Source organism: Dama dama, chromosome 14, assembly GCF_033118175.1.
Source record: "Dama dama isolate Ldn47 chromosome 14, ASM3311817v1, whole genome shotgun sequence".
NCBI lineage: Eukaryota > Metazoa > Chordata > Mammalia > Artiodactyla > Cervidae > Dama > Dama dama.
In genome coordinates, this window is record NC_083694.1 from 72,453,015 (window position 1) to 72,472,034 (window position 19,020).

General features: G+C 42.3%; 1 protein-coding gene across 9 annotated transcripts in view; it reads right to left on the reverse strand.

Annotated features, from left to right (window-relative positions):
- Positions 1 to 19,020, reverse strand: part of DENND1B (DENN domain containing 1B) — a 267,912-nt gene that overhangs the window by 183,740 nt on the left and 65,152 nt on the right. For 8 of the 9 annotated variants that reach the window (XM_061161076.1, XM_061161073.1, XM_061161078.1 and 5 more), the window contains one exon: positions 7,547 to 7,590. The exons of the other annotated variant lie outside the window; for it this stretch is intronic. In XM_061161076.1, coding sequence (XP_061017059.1) covers positions 7,547 to 7,590 — 44 coding nt within the window. The remainder of the gene's footprint in view (positions 1 to 7,546; positions 7,591 to 19,020) is intronic. 9 annotated transcript variants of the gene reach the window in all.

A 19,020-nucleotide genomic window follows, 5' to 3' on the forward strand; every position in this document is an offset into this window, starting at 1 on the left:
AACAGGCGAGGGGAGAGCAAGCAGGAGACGGGCCTCTCAGGCCGAAGGACTCCCCCATTCAAGGACAGAATGGAGGGGGATGGCTGGGGTTAACACGTAAGAGAAACGAACGTCTGCTATAAAATGCAGACCACTGCCTTATTAGGTAAAGCGGGAGGGAGACAGAGCAAGAAGAGGCTTCAGGTGGAAACGGAGGCCCTGAGCAAGGGCTTGACCCTGGTGAGAGGGCTGGACTTCACCTCGAAGGGGACAGTGGGGAGAGCCGGGTTTAACCAGCCCTCGGGTGAGCAGGCTCTGCCGTCATGCTGCCTTAGAATGACGACTCTGCTACTTTCTAGCTATGTGCCTCCTGCCACATCAGTTCTGCTTCCTCGTCTGTCAAGGCCCCTCAGGCTCACCAGGTATTACCAGGACAGGAAAGGCAGTTAGAAATCTGCCCAGCGTGCTGTAAGGCCCAATGACAGTATGCTGTCAGAACCAGGGACAGAAAAGGACCGTCAAATAGTTAGCTCAGAAATCCCAATAGGGAACTGCAGATAGAGAGGGAACTTTGGGGGACTTTGGGGGACCCCTGAAAGTTTATAATCACTCAAGAAAGCAGGTTTGCTTAACCACAAAACCAAGCAGGCTAACAGCGAGAAAACCATGAACCAGAAGCATCAGACATGCTTCGAAACAATAGAACGATGGTGGCGAGAGACCCACATCCTGCCCAGCGAGTTCAGGAAGCAAGGACCCCCAGGGCGTGCCTTCTGCACACATAAAAAATAATTTATGGAAAGGTGACATTTCAAAGGAGAATATGTTAAACAGGGACAAAAACAGAGGTGAAAAGAAGAGTTAGGAGGATATGAATTAAGGAAAGTAACTTAAAAGTAGTTAAGACCGATTTACAAGACATACAAGAGGCACAGCAATAGGATTTGATGACACATTGATTAGAGCAGCTGAGTGGGGGAAACATAGGTCAAAAATTAATATAGAAAGTCCCTGGCTGGGAAAAGAGGCTTCAGTGGGAACACTCACCAGGATAAGGCACATAAGAACAATTCCTCCACATCAGGTAACGTGGTAAACACAGTGATAGAAAAATGACTGTGGGTGTGCTCGGTCGTTTCCAACTCTGTGGACTGTGACCGCCAGGCTCCTGTGTCCACAGGATTTTCCCAGGCAAGAATACTGGAGTGGATTGCCATTTCCTCCTCCAAGGGATCCTCTGACCCCGGGATGGAACCCACGTCTGCTGTGTCTCTCACATTGCAGGCAGATTCGTTATATCACTGAGCAACCAGGAAAGGCAAAGATGACTATGGAACACAAACAGGAGGAATGTTTCAATACATCACAGCAGATAAAACATCTAAGCTGTATCATAAAGGAAGTACTTAAGAGAAATGGAAAAGGCCATCTGAAACGTAAGAAACAGCCCAGAATCAAAGGCCTAAAGTTTGTGTGCAAACAGGAAACTAAGTCCTGCAAGAGGGAAGAGTGAAAGGTGAACCAGAAATATGGCCTAGGGTCAGCGCCTCAAAATGTTACTGCTCCTATCTAAAAATCACATAAATACACTTAGTGAGGTCTGTGTGTCGGCCATCACTAAAAGATTACGGCTCCGTGGTCTTAGAACTTCTGCTGGGAGCTGTCCTCAGCATCTCTCCCGTTACTGTCGGAAAGCAGTATCTGCCACCACAAAATGTGTCTGTTTGGCAGGAGGATTTATTCGGGCTGGTTATTTTTTAAGAAATTGAGACTGAGGAAGTGGATCTTGCTCCCTCCCCCATAACTGCCTAAAGGAATTTAGACAGAGGGCCTGCTCCCAGAATAGAACCATCACCAGAGATCTCCGTGAACACGGGCCAGGTGCGGGGCTGGGGTCGGGGGTGGGAACTAGGCTAGAGACCAGAGTCACTCCGTGTCCGCAGCTCTCTGCAGGCCCAGCAAACATCTGTGCGCCAGACACCTGCTTTTCCATCTCCACGGGGATTGCTTTCCTCCCCTCCAAGTTCACAGACCACTGCCCCAGACATCCTCTCCTGTCTTTAGGTGAACATGGTACTTGAGGAGAAGGCTTCAGCTATGCCGGCAAGTTTCCAGTTCTCCTGGGTCTCTCCCATAAGTTGTTGTTTAGTTGCTGAGTCATGTCCCACTCTTTTGCGACCCCCTGGACTGAAGCCCGCCAGGCACCTCCGTCCACGGGATTCTCCAGGCAAGAACACTGGAGTGGATTGCCAGTTCCTCCTCCAGGGGATCTTCCCCACCCAGGTACTGAACCCGTGTCTCCTGCGTTGGCAGGCGGGTTCTTCACCACTGAGCCTCCAGGGCAGCCCCTCGCCCATGAGTACATGTTATTAAACTTCTGTTTCCTTGTTGCCTGTTCATCTGTTTGATGTCAGTTTAATTCTAAGACCAACCCGAAGAGTCTAGAAGGGCAGAGGAAAAATTTCTTCCTACTTGACACTATAAATCTTCCTGAAAGTCTATAAAGCAGCAAAATTCTCAAACTAGTTATCGAACTAGAAAAACAACATTCTACATAAAGCAGTTCTATCTGGTCCTCATCATAACTTAATAAACATTCATGGCCTTACAATATAATAATAAAACTGCTGGCTCCCATTCATGGAGTGTTTTCCATGTGCCAGATATTATGCTTCATAGACTTCATTCTTATCCTCATTTTGTTAGATCAGTAGAATCAGCCCTATTTTGCAAATGAGGAATTAAGAGAGATAAAAACTCTTGCCTAAAGCAATACGTCATACAATCTGTCAGTATAAAGCCATGACTCAAACACAGACCTGAGTCCAGCATGTGTGAGATCTGATTTCTGACCATTCTCTAAAGGTACACTTCACTCACAAAGACTGACTCCTCTTACTCAAGAGATATAGACCAGCCATGCATGGCCTTACGAGGCCAACGGTACATGAAAACAGCAGAGATATAGAAACGTGAGCCATGAAAATGACAAGCAGAAAGTATGGGTGAAAAGTCAAGTACTGTGAAAAATAGCATCAAGCTATTAAGTGTAAATGTGAACAACGGTAATATAAGAGCAATGGAGAGCTCAGCTTGACAGCAGCAAAAACAGACAAAATTACCCATTTCATCCAGAAGTGGTGAGCATCTCCGGAATTTAATAGGAGACGCTGCTATCACCTACAGCAGGCAGGGCAGCATTTCTGCTGCACCCATCTTCTCAGGCACAGTCCTCAATGCATTTGCAAGACATAAAACTGACGTCGACTAAATCTGTCTGTAAATCCTCTAATTCATTCACACCTTTTCATCTCCTACGGGTGCACAGCTCCATTTTTCCCAAATCCCCAAAGTCCCCTCCACTTGCATGGGAGATAATGCAACATTCCTTCAAGTGCCAAAATGCAACCCCGCCTCTCATTACTCTTTACCCCATGCAGCCCAGAACACCTCTGAATGCAGGCTCCCTGCTTCACACCTGCAAAAACGTAATAAACAGAGGCCTGAACTAAGGAGAGCGGGGTGACCAGAAGGGGGAGCTCTCAGGCCCTAACAGAGCCCAACAGGAAGAAGATCAGCTCCGCTTCCCTCCAGCGAGGACTCGGCCAACGAAAAGACACAGCCTCTCGGTCTCCACGGCCCTCCCCACTTCCTGTCTCTCTTCTATAAAAGACTTCTTCTTCACCTGCCCTGTGGGACCTGCAGAGGGCTCAAGCTGCAGACCTCAAGATGCAACTCTCTACGGATCCCAAAGAAACCCACCTTTGCTGTAGAAACATCGGGGAGTCGATTTACTTCCGGGTCAACACATTCTTCCTCTTTTTCCTTCCTATCATAACCAACTCTTTCAGATCCTAGTTACTCCTCAGCTAGTCTCCTGCAAAGTCACTTACTTCCTTGCCTCCAGTTTCTCCCACCACCAATCCATACTGAAATCTTTTACAAACTAATGTTCCTAACATACTTGTTTTGTTATACCACACTCTCCTTAAGTTCGTTGGAAGGACCACCTCTTCAGCAAGGCCTTTAATTGTTGCCGAGACCCAGCCCAATTTATGTTTGTAGTTTCATCTCCCCCTCTCCTTACACAAAATTCTCCACTGTAAAAAATAAAAAAACAACAACTAAAATCAAATCAATTACAGCTCCTCCTGAAGTGTGATTTGGGTTGTCCCATTGGTTCTTCTATTGCCAAAAGAAGGAAACCAAATCAAAACTGGTTTATTGTTTTCCATATAATAAACAAAGGCCTATGATGGATCAAGAGCTCCATGAGGTAGAACCAAAGGAGTAAATGAATTGATATTACTTCCATGGATTAAAAAACATACTGCTTTCCAATTATAAAGATACTGGGGGATAGGGGACTTTAGATACTAAACTTTTTTTTTTTTAAAGCTAAAATAAGCAAGTAGGGCTTGGGTCAGCATTCCAAGCAGAAATAATAATATACCTTACTTGTTAATAGCACATGCTTCTGAGTTAGACAAACCTGCCCTCAAGTCTTAGCTCTGCCTCTTGTAAGCAGTGTGTGATCAGGCCAGTTTCTTACTTAAGTCTCAGTTTCAGGTCTGATACTATCTCCTAACAGTACTGGAAGGATATGAAGATAAAATCAATTACGCACATAAGCTCCTAGCACAGTGCCTAGTACACGGTAAGAGCTAAACAAAGAGTTTTTTTTTAAAGCATTTTTCTTACTGAAGCATCTCAGATTCAGTGAAAAAGCCGTCTGGGAAGAAGGAGATAACTCACATATGAAACCAGGAAAAGATAAAAACGATGAGAAATACAGGGTGCTGTGTGCTGTGCTAAGTCGTTTCTGTCCTGTCTGACTCTTGTTAACCTACGGACTGCAGCCCAGCAGGCTCCTCTGTCCACGGGACTCTCCAGGCAACAATCCTGGAGGGGGCTGCCTTGCCCTTCTCCAGGGCATCTTCCTGACTCAGGGGTCGAAACCACGTCTCTTACGTCTCCTGCACTGGTGGGCAGGTTCTTTACCACTAGCACCACGGGTCGTCTGCAGTATTCAGAATATTCGCCAAAAAGCATACAACAAAACCATTCTTCACAGCCCGTGGCTGGATTCCCACATGAAGTGTGGTTTCTTTAGCCATCAAGTGAAGTAGTTAGACAAAATACTATCTAAAGCTTCTTTCAAAAAGTCTACAAGAACTGCTATGTCCTGAAACCCTGGGGGTTATGAATGCTTATCAACTTTACGTGGTCAAATGCGTCTATGTTTCACCAAGTATGTGAGGGCTGAGGGATTATTAATGTTCCCCTGACCTCACCAATGTGGGAAACAAAGCAACAGCTAAGACATTCCTATCACCAGTCTATCAGTCACAAAGAGGGACAGCACCAGTCTGTCTCGCTGCAGAAGTCACTGTAGCTGAACTCGCCAAGCACACCATCACTTATGTGAACCCAAAGTGAGGAGCCTTCAGATGCCCTAGGAATTCTCAGGGGCAGCTTAAGAGTTAGAAATTACAAGGAAATAAGAATCTGGACAGGAGGTAAGACCAGAGAGAGCTAGAAAGAGCAAGAGAGAAACACAATTTTACAACAGGAAGATGAGTCAGCAAGGCTCTAACCTAACTTCTCATTGCGGTGGTTTAGTCACTGTCGTGTCTGATTCTTGTGACCCCACAGACAACAGCCCGCCAGGTTCCTCTGTCCATGGGATTCTCCAGGCAAGAACACTGGAGTCAGTTGCCATTTCCTTCTCCAGGGATCTTCCCCACCCAGGAAAGGAACCCAGGTCTCCTGCATAGCTAAGACAAACCTAGACAGCATATTAAAAAGCAGACCTTTGCCAACAAAGGTCCATCTAGTCAAAGCTTTAGTCTTCCCAGTAGTCATGTATGGATGTGAGAGCTGGACTATGAAGAAAGCTGAGAGCCGAAGAATTGATGCTTTTGAACTGTGGTGTTGGAGAAGACTCTTAAAGAGTCCCTTGGACTGTAAGGAGATCCAACCAGTCCATCCTAAAGGAAATCAGTTCTCATTATTCACTGGAAGTACTGATGCTGAAGGTGAAACTCCAATAGTTTGGCCACCTGATGCAAAGAACTGACTCATTTGAAAGGACACTGATGCTGGGAAAGATTGAAGGCAGGAGGAGAAGGGGATGACAGAGGATGAGATGGTTGAGTGGCATCACCAACTCGATGGACATGAGTTTGAGCAAGCTGCAGGAGCTGGTGATGGGCAGGAAAGCCTGGCGTGCTGCAGTCCGTGGGGTCACAAAAAGTCGGACACAACTGAGCGACTGAACTGAACTGAACTCCTGCATTAAAGGCAGATCCAAGGGAAGTAACTTCCCATTACTGAGGAACAAACCCAGTGAAGCCTCATGTGTACAAATCCTGTCTTCACTGTACGGACTCACATACCTAAAATACTTATAAGCCTATTCTTTCTCCAAAAGGCTAAAGACAAATTAAAAGCACATACTCTCTTATTATGTGAAACAACAGTCAATCTAACTAATATTTAATAAGCTCATTTAACTCACTTTTTCAGCAAAATTTCCTAATCTTAGATACCGATTTTCACGTTATAAATTATTCTTCCACATCAAAATCACATGTCTGTGTATTTCCAAATGAACTGCTTTAAAATGAAAGCTTTTATCAGCTTTCATTTTTGTAAATTATGAGATTCCTATCTGTGAACTTAACTTGTGCTTAAGCTTGTAGTGTTATAATTTTATAATTTTTACAGTGACAAAATTATTTCACCCCATTTCTTTGCAGACAAAAAAAAAAAAGGAACCTGCTCATCAGATTTCCAGAAAGAGTAGTTTTTTGTGTAAAAATGTAAATGTGTATGGTTACCCATATAATTCACTTCAAAACGATAAATCCATAATATAAACTATAAGGATTTCTTAATTTACACACATCATGTCAAAATAATTCAGTTTTGGTCATGATAAATAGTTAAGGAACTAGAGAAGATTACACTTAAAATACAAATACAGTAAATTCATTTTGAAGTCTCCTGGTGTTTTTAAGAAAATAAAGCTACAAATAAGAATTATTTTAAAATAAGGAAATACCAGTTCAACTTATATATATTAATGATCCCAATATTACTGTAACAAGGACAGAAATGATCTCTTAGTTACAGCAGTTACTACTTCTTACTGTCGTACTTACGGAGCTAAGAAAGAGCTAAGTAGCACCCTTTCATTTTACTGACAGAAGGGTATTCCTCAAAGAACCTTACCATCAGGTCTTTCTGATGGGGAAATGCTTAAGTGTTTCCAAACATATTTTCCACAGATACATTAAAAGAGTGTAAAAACACGTGGAAACTGTGAACATTCACTTCCTATTAGCTTCAAGACGGGCCTCTTCATCACCCATCTCGCTGGCAACTTCCAAACATTTTCCAGATACTTTGCATACATGGCTTTTTATTCTCAGAGCTGACCAAGAGAAAATGCTTATAGTAATGCATATGCAGCAGTAGCTTCAGCACCAGTAGTAGTAATAACAGCAGTAATAATCATCAATACTCAATTTTAAATGCTTTTTAAAAATTATGTGGTTCCAACCTGGTCTGCAAAGTCCTCTGGGAACTTCCACAGCACCTCCGGATCTGTAAATGACAGACAGAGGGCGTTACTCGGAGAAAACAAGGCAGCCACGGCAACAGTCTAGTTCAAATAGCCCTAAGACTGTCAAAGCTACTTAGTAAAAATAACTTAAATTTTTTTCTTTAAATATTTACAATCAATGAGGTTCAAAACTAAATATTTTGATAGTTTAAGGGTTTTAATGACCTTTAGAACAGGACTAATAAAATGAATAATATGGTCAAATTATTACAAATCAAAAGCAACTCCTTTTTTTATTTATACACCTTGGACATTAAGATTCTAAAATATAAATTTTCAGATTTAACTCCACTTAATATACTGGTTTTAATTTGAAAAACATATAAATGTGGCAAATATATAATTAAATACGTTACAGCCCACAGAAACTAGACCAAAATACATCACTTTAAATTGCCACTTAAAATGTTAAATAGGCATTTTCCCAAAGAGGACATGCTAACAGAGGCATGAAAAGGTGCTCAACATCGTGAATCAGAGAAATGCAAACTAAAACTACAATGAGATATCACCTCACACCTGTCAGAATGGCCATCATCAAAAAGAAAAGAACAAATGTTGGCGAGGATGTGGAGAAATGGGAATTGCCCTACACTACTGACAGGAATGTAAATTGGCATAGCCACTATGGAAAACAGTACAGAGATTCCTCAGAAAACTAAAAGCAGAGCTACCAGTCATCTAGCAATTCCACTTCTGGGAATACACCCCCCAAAAGCCAAAAACACTCATTTGAAAGACACATGAACCCCAATGTTCAAAGGAGCACTATTTACAGCTGCGAGGACACAGACGCAACCTAACTTCCATCAACAGATGACTGGGTGAGTAAGAGGTGGTGTGTATGTACACACACACGTTAACACACGTACACACAATGTAATACTACTCAGCCAGAAAAAAGAATGAAATTTTGCCATCTGCAGCAACATGGATGGCCTTGGAGGGTATTATGCCAAGTAAAATAAGTCAGACAGATAAAGACAAATACTGTATGATATCACTGTTATGTGGACTCTAAAAAATGAAACTAATGAATGCAACAAAAAAGAAACAGACTCACAGATGCAGAGAACAAATGAGTGGTTACCAGTGGGAGAGGCAAAGGGGAGGGCAAGATAGACATGTGGCATTAAGAGACACAAACTATTATATCCAAAATAAATAAGCTGCAAGGATACACCATACAACACAGGGAATATCGCCAGGTGTTCTGTAGTAACTATAAACGGAATGTAATCTTTAAAAATTGTGACTCACTATGCTGAGCACCAATAACTTAAATTTACTGTATATCAACTATATTGTTTGTGTGTGTTAATTGCTCAGTTGCGTCCAACTCTTTGCGACACCACAGACTATAGCCCTCCAGGCTCCTTCTCCGGTATATCAACCATAACTCAATTTTTAAAAAATGAAAAATAAAGTAAAATAAATAAAATAAAATCTCAATAAAAATGGATAAACACTGTAATAATGTTTGTTTTATACCAAGTTTCACTTTTGAAATCTTGTATTTGCAACTCTATAAGTCAGTTTTTAAAATAATAGATAAGTTGGTAGGTATAAGTCATCAAGATTATTTAAAATACAATTGACATTTTGAAACATCTTAGATTTTTCTATTATATTCAGTTATTCATATATAAAAATCAATTTTTTTATAAATATTTCCACTGGTTTTTCATTTTCATTATTTCTTCACAATATTTCTCTTCTACTTCATATAATAAAAAGAAGTCACTTTAATTATCATTAATAAATATTTTGGTTACATATTTTTTAATTCTGTCAAAAACATACTTCTGACTACTGCAAATGTACTTAAAAGCACAATGGATTAATACTACTTCTGAAAAACCCTTTGAAAGCCCAATGTAAGTAGCAACCACCAATACACAGTATTTGAATTCCACTCCAGGTAAAAGACTTACTGGATCAAAGATATCACTTGATGTACCCAGTCACTGAAAAGTTACAGTTCAATCCCATTATTTTCACTATACTATATTGCTTTTCAAAAAATACAGTCCAGTGATGCATAATTTTGAGTTTTTAATTCCAAAACTCAATAGATACCTGGCAACATTTTCAGCATGAGCTGGCTTCCCTTGCTGTATTACTTATTAAGATCAAAAGATTTTTTTCAAATATTTGAACTTCAAAAAAGCCTGCTTTCTACAATTAACCTTTTTATTTATTAAGGAATAAAAAATTACTACATAGGTTAACATAAAAATCACTTAAAAACCTTATGTAAGAATGATTCATTACAAATTTATGGAGCTAATATTAAATGATTATGCCTTCATGTAAAACAAAATGTATACTTTTTAAAATGATTACAACACATTAGTGTTAGTTGCTCAGATTATGACATGTTAGTGTCAGTTGCTCAGTTGTGTCTGACACTTTGCAACCCCATGGACTGTAGCTTGCCAGGCTCCTCAGTCCATGAAATTCTCCAAGCAAGAACACTGGAGTCAGTTGCCATTTCCTTCTCCAGGGGATCTTGCTGACAGAGGGATCAAAGCGGCATCTCTTAGATTTCCTGCTTTGGCAGGCAGGTTCTTTACCACTAGCACCACCTGGGAAGCCCATGACATGTAGAGATCACCTAAAAATACTTAGATGTTAATGTCCTGTGGAAATTATTCTGGAAAACATTTATATGTGCAAGCGTACGTACATGTGTGTGTGTTTATGTGGCTGTTTTATCAAAACTATTAGGATTTGAATCTCATAAAAAAGTGTATGATGGATTCTTCATGAAATATTAAACAAAAGTTATTATCTTGATAAATTAACACAATAACTGATGCCCCTATTAAAAAGTCATCATGCAGAAATGTAGAATAGCCCCTTCTTATAATTAACAGTTAGAGAGTTTCAATGTGAGTATTTTCAATATCCCTTCTACTTCTAGTTACCATTTGATAAGGGTGAAAGAAAAGAGTGAAAAAGCTGGCTTAAAACTCAACATTCAAAAAACTAAGATCATACCATCCAGTCCCATCATTTCATGGCAAATAAAAGGGGAAATGAAGCACAAGCTGGAATCAAGATTGCCGGGAGAAATATCAGTAACCTCAGATATGCAGATGACACCACCCTTATGGCAGAAAGTGAGGAAGAACTAAAGAGCCTCTTGAGGAGAGTGAAAAAGTTGGCTTAAACCTCGACATTCAGAAAACTAAGATCATGGCATCTGGTCCCATCACTTCATGGCAAATAGATGGGTAAACAATGGAAACAGTGAAAGACTTTATTTTCCTGGGTTCCAAAATCACTGCAGATGGTGACTGCAGCCATGAAATTAAAAGACACTTGCTTCTTGGAAGAAAAGCTATGACCAACCAAGAGAGCATATTAAAAAGCAGAGACATCTATGGCTGATTCATATCAATGTATGACAAAACCCACTGAAATGTTGTGAAGTAATTAGCCTCCAACTAATAAAAATAAATAAATAAAATAAATAAATAAAAAGCAGAGACATTACTTCGCCAACAAAGGTCCATCTAGTCAAAGCTACGATTTTTCCAATGGTCATGTATGGGTGTGAGAGTTGGACTATGAAGAAAGCTAAGCACCGAAGAATTGTTGCTTTTGAACTGTGGTGTTGAAGAAGATTCTTGAGAGTCCCTTGGACTGCAAGGAGATCCAACCAGTCCATCCTGAAGGAAATCAGTCCTGACTATTCATTGGAAGCACTGATGCTGAAGCTAAAGCTCCAGTACTTTGGCCTCCTGACGTGAAGAACTGACTCACTGGAAAAGACCCTGATGCTGGGAAAGACTGAAGGCGGGAGGAGAAGGGGACCACAGAGGATGAGATGGTTGGATGGCATCAATGACTCGACGGACATGAGTTTGAGCAAGCTCCGGGAGTTGGTGATGGACAGGGAGGCCTGGCGTGCTACAGTCCATGGGGTTGCAAACAGTAGGACACGACTTAGCGACTACACAACAACCACCACCATTTGACAGACTGCTTGCAATCTTAAGATTTAAGACTAAATCTTCAAACTAGGACATTCATCTTCTTGATCAGCCCTGACTGTCCACCCTGTTATCTGTGGCTTTTACCTAATTATGTTTTAGTCTGTCTCTTTTCTTCATCCCTTACTCACTACGTTGCTTAATTCTGTCCTGTCTGTTCTTTCACAGAAGACAAACAAGCGAATACATACGTAGTGGGAAATAACCTATTTCTTTTCTCTTCAGTCAGTGAGCATTACACTTCAGCACCCAAAAAGGTACTCTAGCCACATGCCTGGGTCTCTGGAGTGGGTTCACTTAGTTTCTGCCTGTGTGCTGGTTACGCTGCACCTGACGCATCTTGGCAGCAACGCCTCACAAGTGCTGCAGAGACAGAGACAAAGGAGCTGTGCGGGCAGTAATAACCCAAGTTGCAAGCGGATGTGCAGAGACTGAAATTTTCTGTTCCCTGAGGATTACTTTCCAGATACGAGATCTGATCTGGCAAAGTTAGGTCCCTCTTATGCTGATTTTACGGGTGAGCGGATGGGAACAGCTGGCAGGTCCAGCGCTGCCCGTGACGCCTGGGACACTCTGTGTCTGTCTTCTTTCCAGGGTCCGCCCGCCACTCAGAGGAGACTCTGCAACTTAATTTAAAAAGAAACTGTTCCACCAACGATCCGGAAGCCAAGTAAACACCAAAGGAAGAACACATAACTTGGTTTTTACACAAACATAATTCATCTCTTATTTTAATAAAAGAATGCTACAGTGTAGTAAGAAAAATATACAAATTTTTATTAAATTGCTAAGTTTGGAAGAAGAGTGTTTACTATGTTATTTGTGCATCACCACTGCAAGCATTCCAAACTCCTGAAGACTGAGGCTTTTTCTAATGCAAAGTGAGAAAAATGCAGTAAAATTTTCCTTTACAACCAGACCTTTCACATTTTCTGGCCTGAAACTAAAAATCAAAATTAAAATAACTTGAAATATTGTGAATTGAATACACTATTTTTTTAATGCAGAAGGAATGTTGATTTGTACAAATGAGTAACATTTACTTAATTCTGTGGAATTCATAGATGAATATTTCAAAACTTGCATTTATAAACCATGGTTCAGAGACTATATACTTTTGAATAAGCAAAATATATTAGTGTTTTGCTTGATTATACCTTCAGTATTTATTCATCTACACGATAAAGTCAGAACATTATGAGGAAACTGAAGCCAAAACAATGAGAAATGTGTCTTAATTATAAGGTTAGTTGCTATCAAGAGACTAGATAGTCTTTAGTTGAGATCTACGGAGCAGCTACTTTAAATAATTTCCATAATCAATACATTTCTCTGTCCCATTTAACTTAAGTTTGATTTGCTTTATTCAAAGATCTATGCAATGCTAAAGAAACAGGAGAAACCCCTGCCCTCCAAGGCCCTACAGCATACATGGAGAAGACATCACAGAGCTGTCCAGGGTTTTGGGCCAAGAACGGATCCCGCAGAAATGCTTGAACTTGAAAATCCACTGGTTTGATCATTTCAAAAAATGTGCCTAACAAAAGAATGGCGATGTCTCTTGAGTATAAGTGAGCAGGAATCGTTACAGAAAATTCCCCACCTATGGAGATATAACGGTGAGCTAAACAAAACTGGTCTCTACAACATGTTGAAAAGGAGGGCACCTGGGATTCCCTGATGGCCCAGTGCGGTAGAGAACCCGCCGGCAATGCACGAGAGGCAGGAGGCACGGGTTCAGTCCCTGGGTTGGGAAGATCTCCTGGAGGAGGAAACAGCAACCCGCTCCAGTATTCTTGCCTGGAGAATTCCACAGACAGACAGGAGCCTGGCGGGCCACAGTCCATGGGGCCGCAAAGAGTCGGACGTGACTGGTCAAGCATGGTCTTGCCTAAATCTACAGCACAATAAAATAAACCTACAGGATTCCACGGGACACGCAGCACGAGGAAACCCATGCTAATTTAGCAAGTCTCCATACTACTCAGGAGGGAAATGCACATGCAAACTAACACTTGAGTTAGACAAGCAAAGGCTGACATGGCCTATAAAGTGGGCAGAGAACATTCCAGAACAGAGAAACAACATGCACCGAGTCTTCAAGGTTAAAAGAAAGAAGAAAATATTTGGAACTGAAAGAAAAAAAGTAATAATCTGGAATGTAAAGTAGGAGACAGACTGTCAAGGGATGAAGCCGGAAGGACAGTGGCCCGACTAAGCTCAGCAGTAAAGAATCCGCACGCAATGCAGGTGACTCAGATTCGACTCCCAGGTCGGGAAGAGCCTCTGAAGATGGAAATTGCAACCGCTCCAGTATTCTTGCCTGGAGAATCGCAGGGACAGAGGAGCCTGGCGTGCTACAGTCCCTGGGGTCACAAGAGTCAGACTCGACTGAGTGACTAAACCACTCAAGTATGAGAGCAAGCGACTAAACCAAGGGAGGAGGAGCAGCAGCAGTGTTTGGAGAATACTGTTAGCGTGTGTTTATGAAAGTCAAGGGAAGAGAGTATACCCAAAGAGTGCTCAAATAAACATGGCAGAAAACTGAGCAAGATGATGCCTAAGAAGTGGCAAACCTTGCGTAAAGCATAAGCCACACAGTAAAATGGGCTCCGACGGCAGGACGGGAAGGGGAGGGCAGACCAAGAAAAAGACAGAATACGAGGGAAGGGAGGCGCCGCGTATGCAGGCAGCTTAACGAAGGGACGGTACGGGGGAGAAGAAGAGTGAAGACAGAAGGACGGGGATGAAGCCAGACAGGTTGGTCGGATGTGGCTTCCTTTACCCTGGCGCAGACCCGAACGTGCTTAAGTAAGCGTGGGGATCATCGGGAAACCAGCAGAGGCTCAGAAAAGACAAAAGGTCCCTGAAGAGGCAGCAAGAGGGAATCCTGACCAAGATGGGCCCGGACAGAAGCTGAGAACGTTTCCCACTGTGAGGGAAAGGAGAAGAGCAGAGGAGATCTGAGTCCAAGGAGACTTTAGAATCTGGCGTACAAAGTTACGAGCTTTTGCGTGAAAAATTGCTGATTGTTTTCTGTGGGTAGCAGGAACGAGGCTCTCCGCAAAGAGGGGAAGCTGTTGGAGCCTTGAGGAGAGGTGCGAAGTTAACTGCTCCGGGCACAGCTGGGTAGACGGTTTGCTGGGCGTCCAGCCTAGTGTGTAAGGGCAACAACGTGGTACTTCCCCGTCACCACCCAAGGGCCGAGGTGCAAGAGATAAACTGGCAGATGTGCTCAGAGCTGAGGCTCCTGAGGCATGTGTGATACAGAGAGACCCCGAACAGAAGAGTGGTTAAGAAGAGGACTGCTGATCGAAAGCTAATAAAAAAGGGAAGTGGTTTTTTCTCTGTAAAATTCACGAGCACTAAATGTTATATAGAGTCATGCTAAATGCATTTTAAAAGTGCATTCACAGTAGAAAATCTACTGCATACATCTGAAGAATATAGGAGTGACAAATAAAATAAATGGGATGATTAATCACAAAATTAGGAGGCTTAAGTCCTGGCCTCATACCTATAAATAACAACACTTTCTGTCTGTGATCAGAGGCAGGAGGTATTGAAAAATAAAAGAATCAATTTCCCTCTCCTCCTGCCTTCCGCTCCTCCCCAGTCTCTCTGGGATTATCTGAAACAACAGACTTACCTGTTTATCCGATTGTGCCATATACTGGGTTGGCCAAAAAAGTTCATTCAGATATTTCCATAACATCTTCTGGAAACCTTAAACGAATCTTTTGGCCAATCTAGTATCCTTTTTTCACAAACACTACTATGCGTGGGGGGGAAGGGGGGAGGGACAGAAAAGCGTGGAATTAGATAACTACGATTAAAACGACCATTCTCCCAGCTTTGCTGAAATATAACTGACCTACAACACTCTGTCAGCGTACGGCGTACCATGAGATGATCAGAGAAGCATTATATACACTGTGAAATCTTTACCACAGTCAGCGTTAGCTAACGGATCCTTCACCTCACACAGTTACGCACATGCTGTTTTTGTTGCCGTTGTCATGGCGGGAACGTCAAAGCCCTAGTCTCATGGCAACTTTCACAGACCCAGTCTAGTGTGTGTGAGCGACTGTCACCATGCTGCTCATCAGCCCCCTGGAGCTTACTCATCTCGTAACCAGAGCTCCGCCCTTGGGCCGCCATCTCCCACCACGGCCCAGCCCCTGGCAGCTACCGGGGCTCTCCACAGCGGCTTCTCTTGTTGCAGAGCTCGGGCTGCAGGCCGCAAGGGCTCGGGAGCTGTGCCTCCCCAGGGCCCCTCGAGTCCAGGGTTCCCAGACGTCACGTGTGAGTGAGCTCATAACACTACTCTTTCTCACTAGCTTAATTCACCGAGTAACATGTCCTCAAGGTTCACCTCTGCTGCTGCAAATGGCAAGGCAGCCTTCCATCTTTCCAGGGCAGAATGCTCCTCCACTGGACACGTCTAACACCACATTCCCTTTAACCGAGGATGGACACTTAGGCTGCTTCCGTATCTTTTCTTTCTGATTTTACTTCCTTATGTTTGGCCGTGCTGGGTCAGCACGTGCGAACACAGCACCCGGGCTTTCTCAGTTGCGGCAGGCGCAACTTTCTCCAGGAGCAGGCGCTCCTCTCTGCTTGCAGGGAGCGGGCTCCTCGCTGCAGTGGCCTCTCCGTTGCCGAGCTCGGGCTCAAGCGCCCAAGGGCTCGCAGCTCTGGCACGTGGGCTGGGCTGCCCGGGCCTGCAGGATCCTCCCTGGCCGTGTGCCCTGCGCTGGCAGGCGGATTCCTCACCACTGGGCCACCGGGGGAGGTCCCTGTTTCCATACCTTGAGTATTGAGAGTAATATGGCGATGAGCATGAGGCTGCAGGTATCTCTGCAAGACAGTGATTTCATCTTCACTGGATAAACACGGAGAAGTGGGACTGCTGGACCACATGGTAGTTCTATTTTTAATTTTTGAGGAACCTCTGGACTGTTTTCCGCAGTGGCTACCTCTCTACGTTCCAACCAGCAGTGAGTCAGGGTTTCCTTTCCTCTACATCCTTGACAGCATTCGTCCTCTCTTGGCTTTGTAACAGCCGTTTTCACAGGTCTGAGATAATATCTCATTAAGGTTTTGATTTGCATTTCCATAATTTTATGTTGAGAACCTTTCCACGTACTTGTTGGCTGTTATCTTTTCTTTGGAAAAATGTCTGTTCAAGTCCTCTGCCCATTTTTTAACTCGATTATTTGGTTTGTTGCTATTGGATGAGTTGCTAATATCTGGGGTATTAAGTCCTTAGGTATGTGGTTTGCAAACATTTTATCCCATTCCACTGGCCGCCTTTTCAATTTCTTGCTTGTCTGCTGTGCACAGCCTTTTCGTTTGATATCGTCCTACTTGCTTTTTGCTTTGGTTGCTGGTGCTTTTGCTGTCATATCCAAAACAAAATTATTGCCAAGACTGATGTCAATAAACTTATCATTTATATTTTCTTCTAGGATTTTTATAATTTCACATTTTATGTTTAAGGCTTTAAGCCATTTCAAGGTAACTTTTGTGACTGCTGAAAGATAAAAGTCCAGTTTCATCTGCACCTACATTCATCAGCAATACTGGCTTGTAGGTTTCTTTTATTTAGTATTCTCATCTGGCTTTAGTAGCAAAGTAATACTGATCTTATAAAAATTAGTTTGGGAGTGTTCCCTCCCAATTTTTTGGGAGAATGTAATAAAAACTGGCACCAGTTTCTCCTTCAAATGCGCAGCAGAATTCACCCATGAAGTATTCTGATCTTTGGTTTTCTTTGTTGGAAGGTTTTTGATTACTAATTCAACCTCCTTACCTATTATTGGTCTGCTCAGACTTTCTATTTCTTCATGATTTTAATTTTACCTTTCCAAAAGATAAGATTATTATGTTTTACCTTTTCTACTGTTTTTCTGTTGTCTATTTCATATATTTCTGCTCTAACCTTTGTCATCTCCTTCTGCTAACTTTAGGCTTTTGTTGTTCAGTCGCTCAGTTGTGTTTGACTCTTTATGGCCCCATGGACTGCAGCACGCCAAGATTCCCTGTCCCTCACCATATGCCCAAGTTCATGTCCATTGCACTGGTGATGCTGTCGAGCCATCTCATCCCCTGACACCCTCTTCTCCTTCTGCCCTCAGTCCCTCCCAGAATCAGGGACTCTTCCAATGAGTCATCTGTTCGCATCCAATGACCAAAATACTGGAGCTTCAGCTTCAGCATCAGTCCTTCCAGAGAATATTCAGGGTTGATCTCCCCTAAGGTTGACTGGTTTGATCTCCTTGCTGTCCAAGGGACTTTCAGGAATCATTTCCAGCACCACAGTTCTAAGGTATCAATTCTTTGGCGTTCTGCCTTCTTTACGGTCCAGCTCTCACAACTGTACGTGACCACTGGGAAGCCCATAGCCTTGATCATACAGACCTTTGTCAGCAGAGTACTGTCTCTGCTTTTCAACACACTGTCTAGGTTTGTCATCACTTTCCTGACAAGAAGCAATCATCTTCTGATTTCATGGCTGCACTCACTGTCTGTGGTGATTTTGAAGCGCAAGTGATTTGGGGCTTTCTTTGTTCTTTTTCTAGTTCCTTGAAGTATAAAGTCAGGTTGTTCAAGGCCTTTTTTTCTTAAGGTAGGCATTTATTGCCATAAACTGTCCTCTTGGCATCACTTTTGCTGCATCCCAACAGTTTTCTTATTTCCATTTTCATTTGTTTCAATATTTTCTAATTTCCCTTTTGATTTAATCTCTGACCCAATGGTTGTTCAGAAGTGTGTTAATTTCTGCATATTTGTGAATTTTCCACTTTTCCTGTTGTTACTGATTCACAGTTTCAAACCATTGTGGTTGGTAAAGGTACCATCAATCTTTAAAATTTGCTGAGACTTATACTATGATATAACATATGGTCTATTCTGGAGAATGTTCCAGGTATACTTGAGAAAAATGTATATTCGGCTGCTGTTAGAACGTTATATGTCTGTTAGGTCCATGTAACTTAATAAAAGTATCTTGTAGGCAGCATATAGTTGGGTCTTATTTTCTTATCTACTCAGTCACTGTATGCCTTCTACTTTAAATGCAAACAGACTAAATTCACCAATAGATTAAATTAGCCAATGAAAAGGCACTTCGTCACTAAACAGATAAGAAAACAAGACCCAACTAATGCTGCCTACATGATATTCACTTCAACTCAATAAACATACATAGGCTCAACATGAACCAATGGGAAAAGATATTCCATGCCAACAAGTGAAAACCAAGAGAGAGCAGAGGGGTGTGCGTGCGCGCATGTGTGTGTACACACACACGCATATATATTGGTCAACTCAGACTAAGTCAAAAACTGTAACAGGACAAGGTCATCATGTAATAACAAGAAGGTCAACTCATCAAGAGACTGTGCA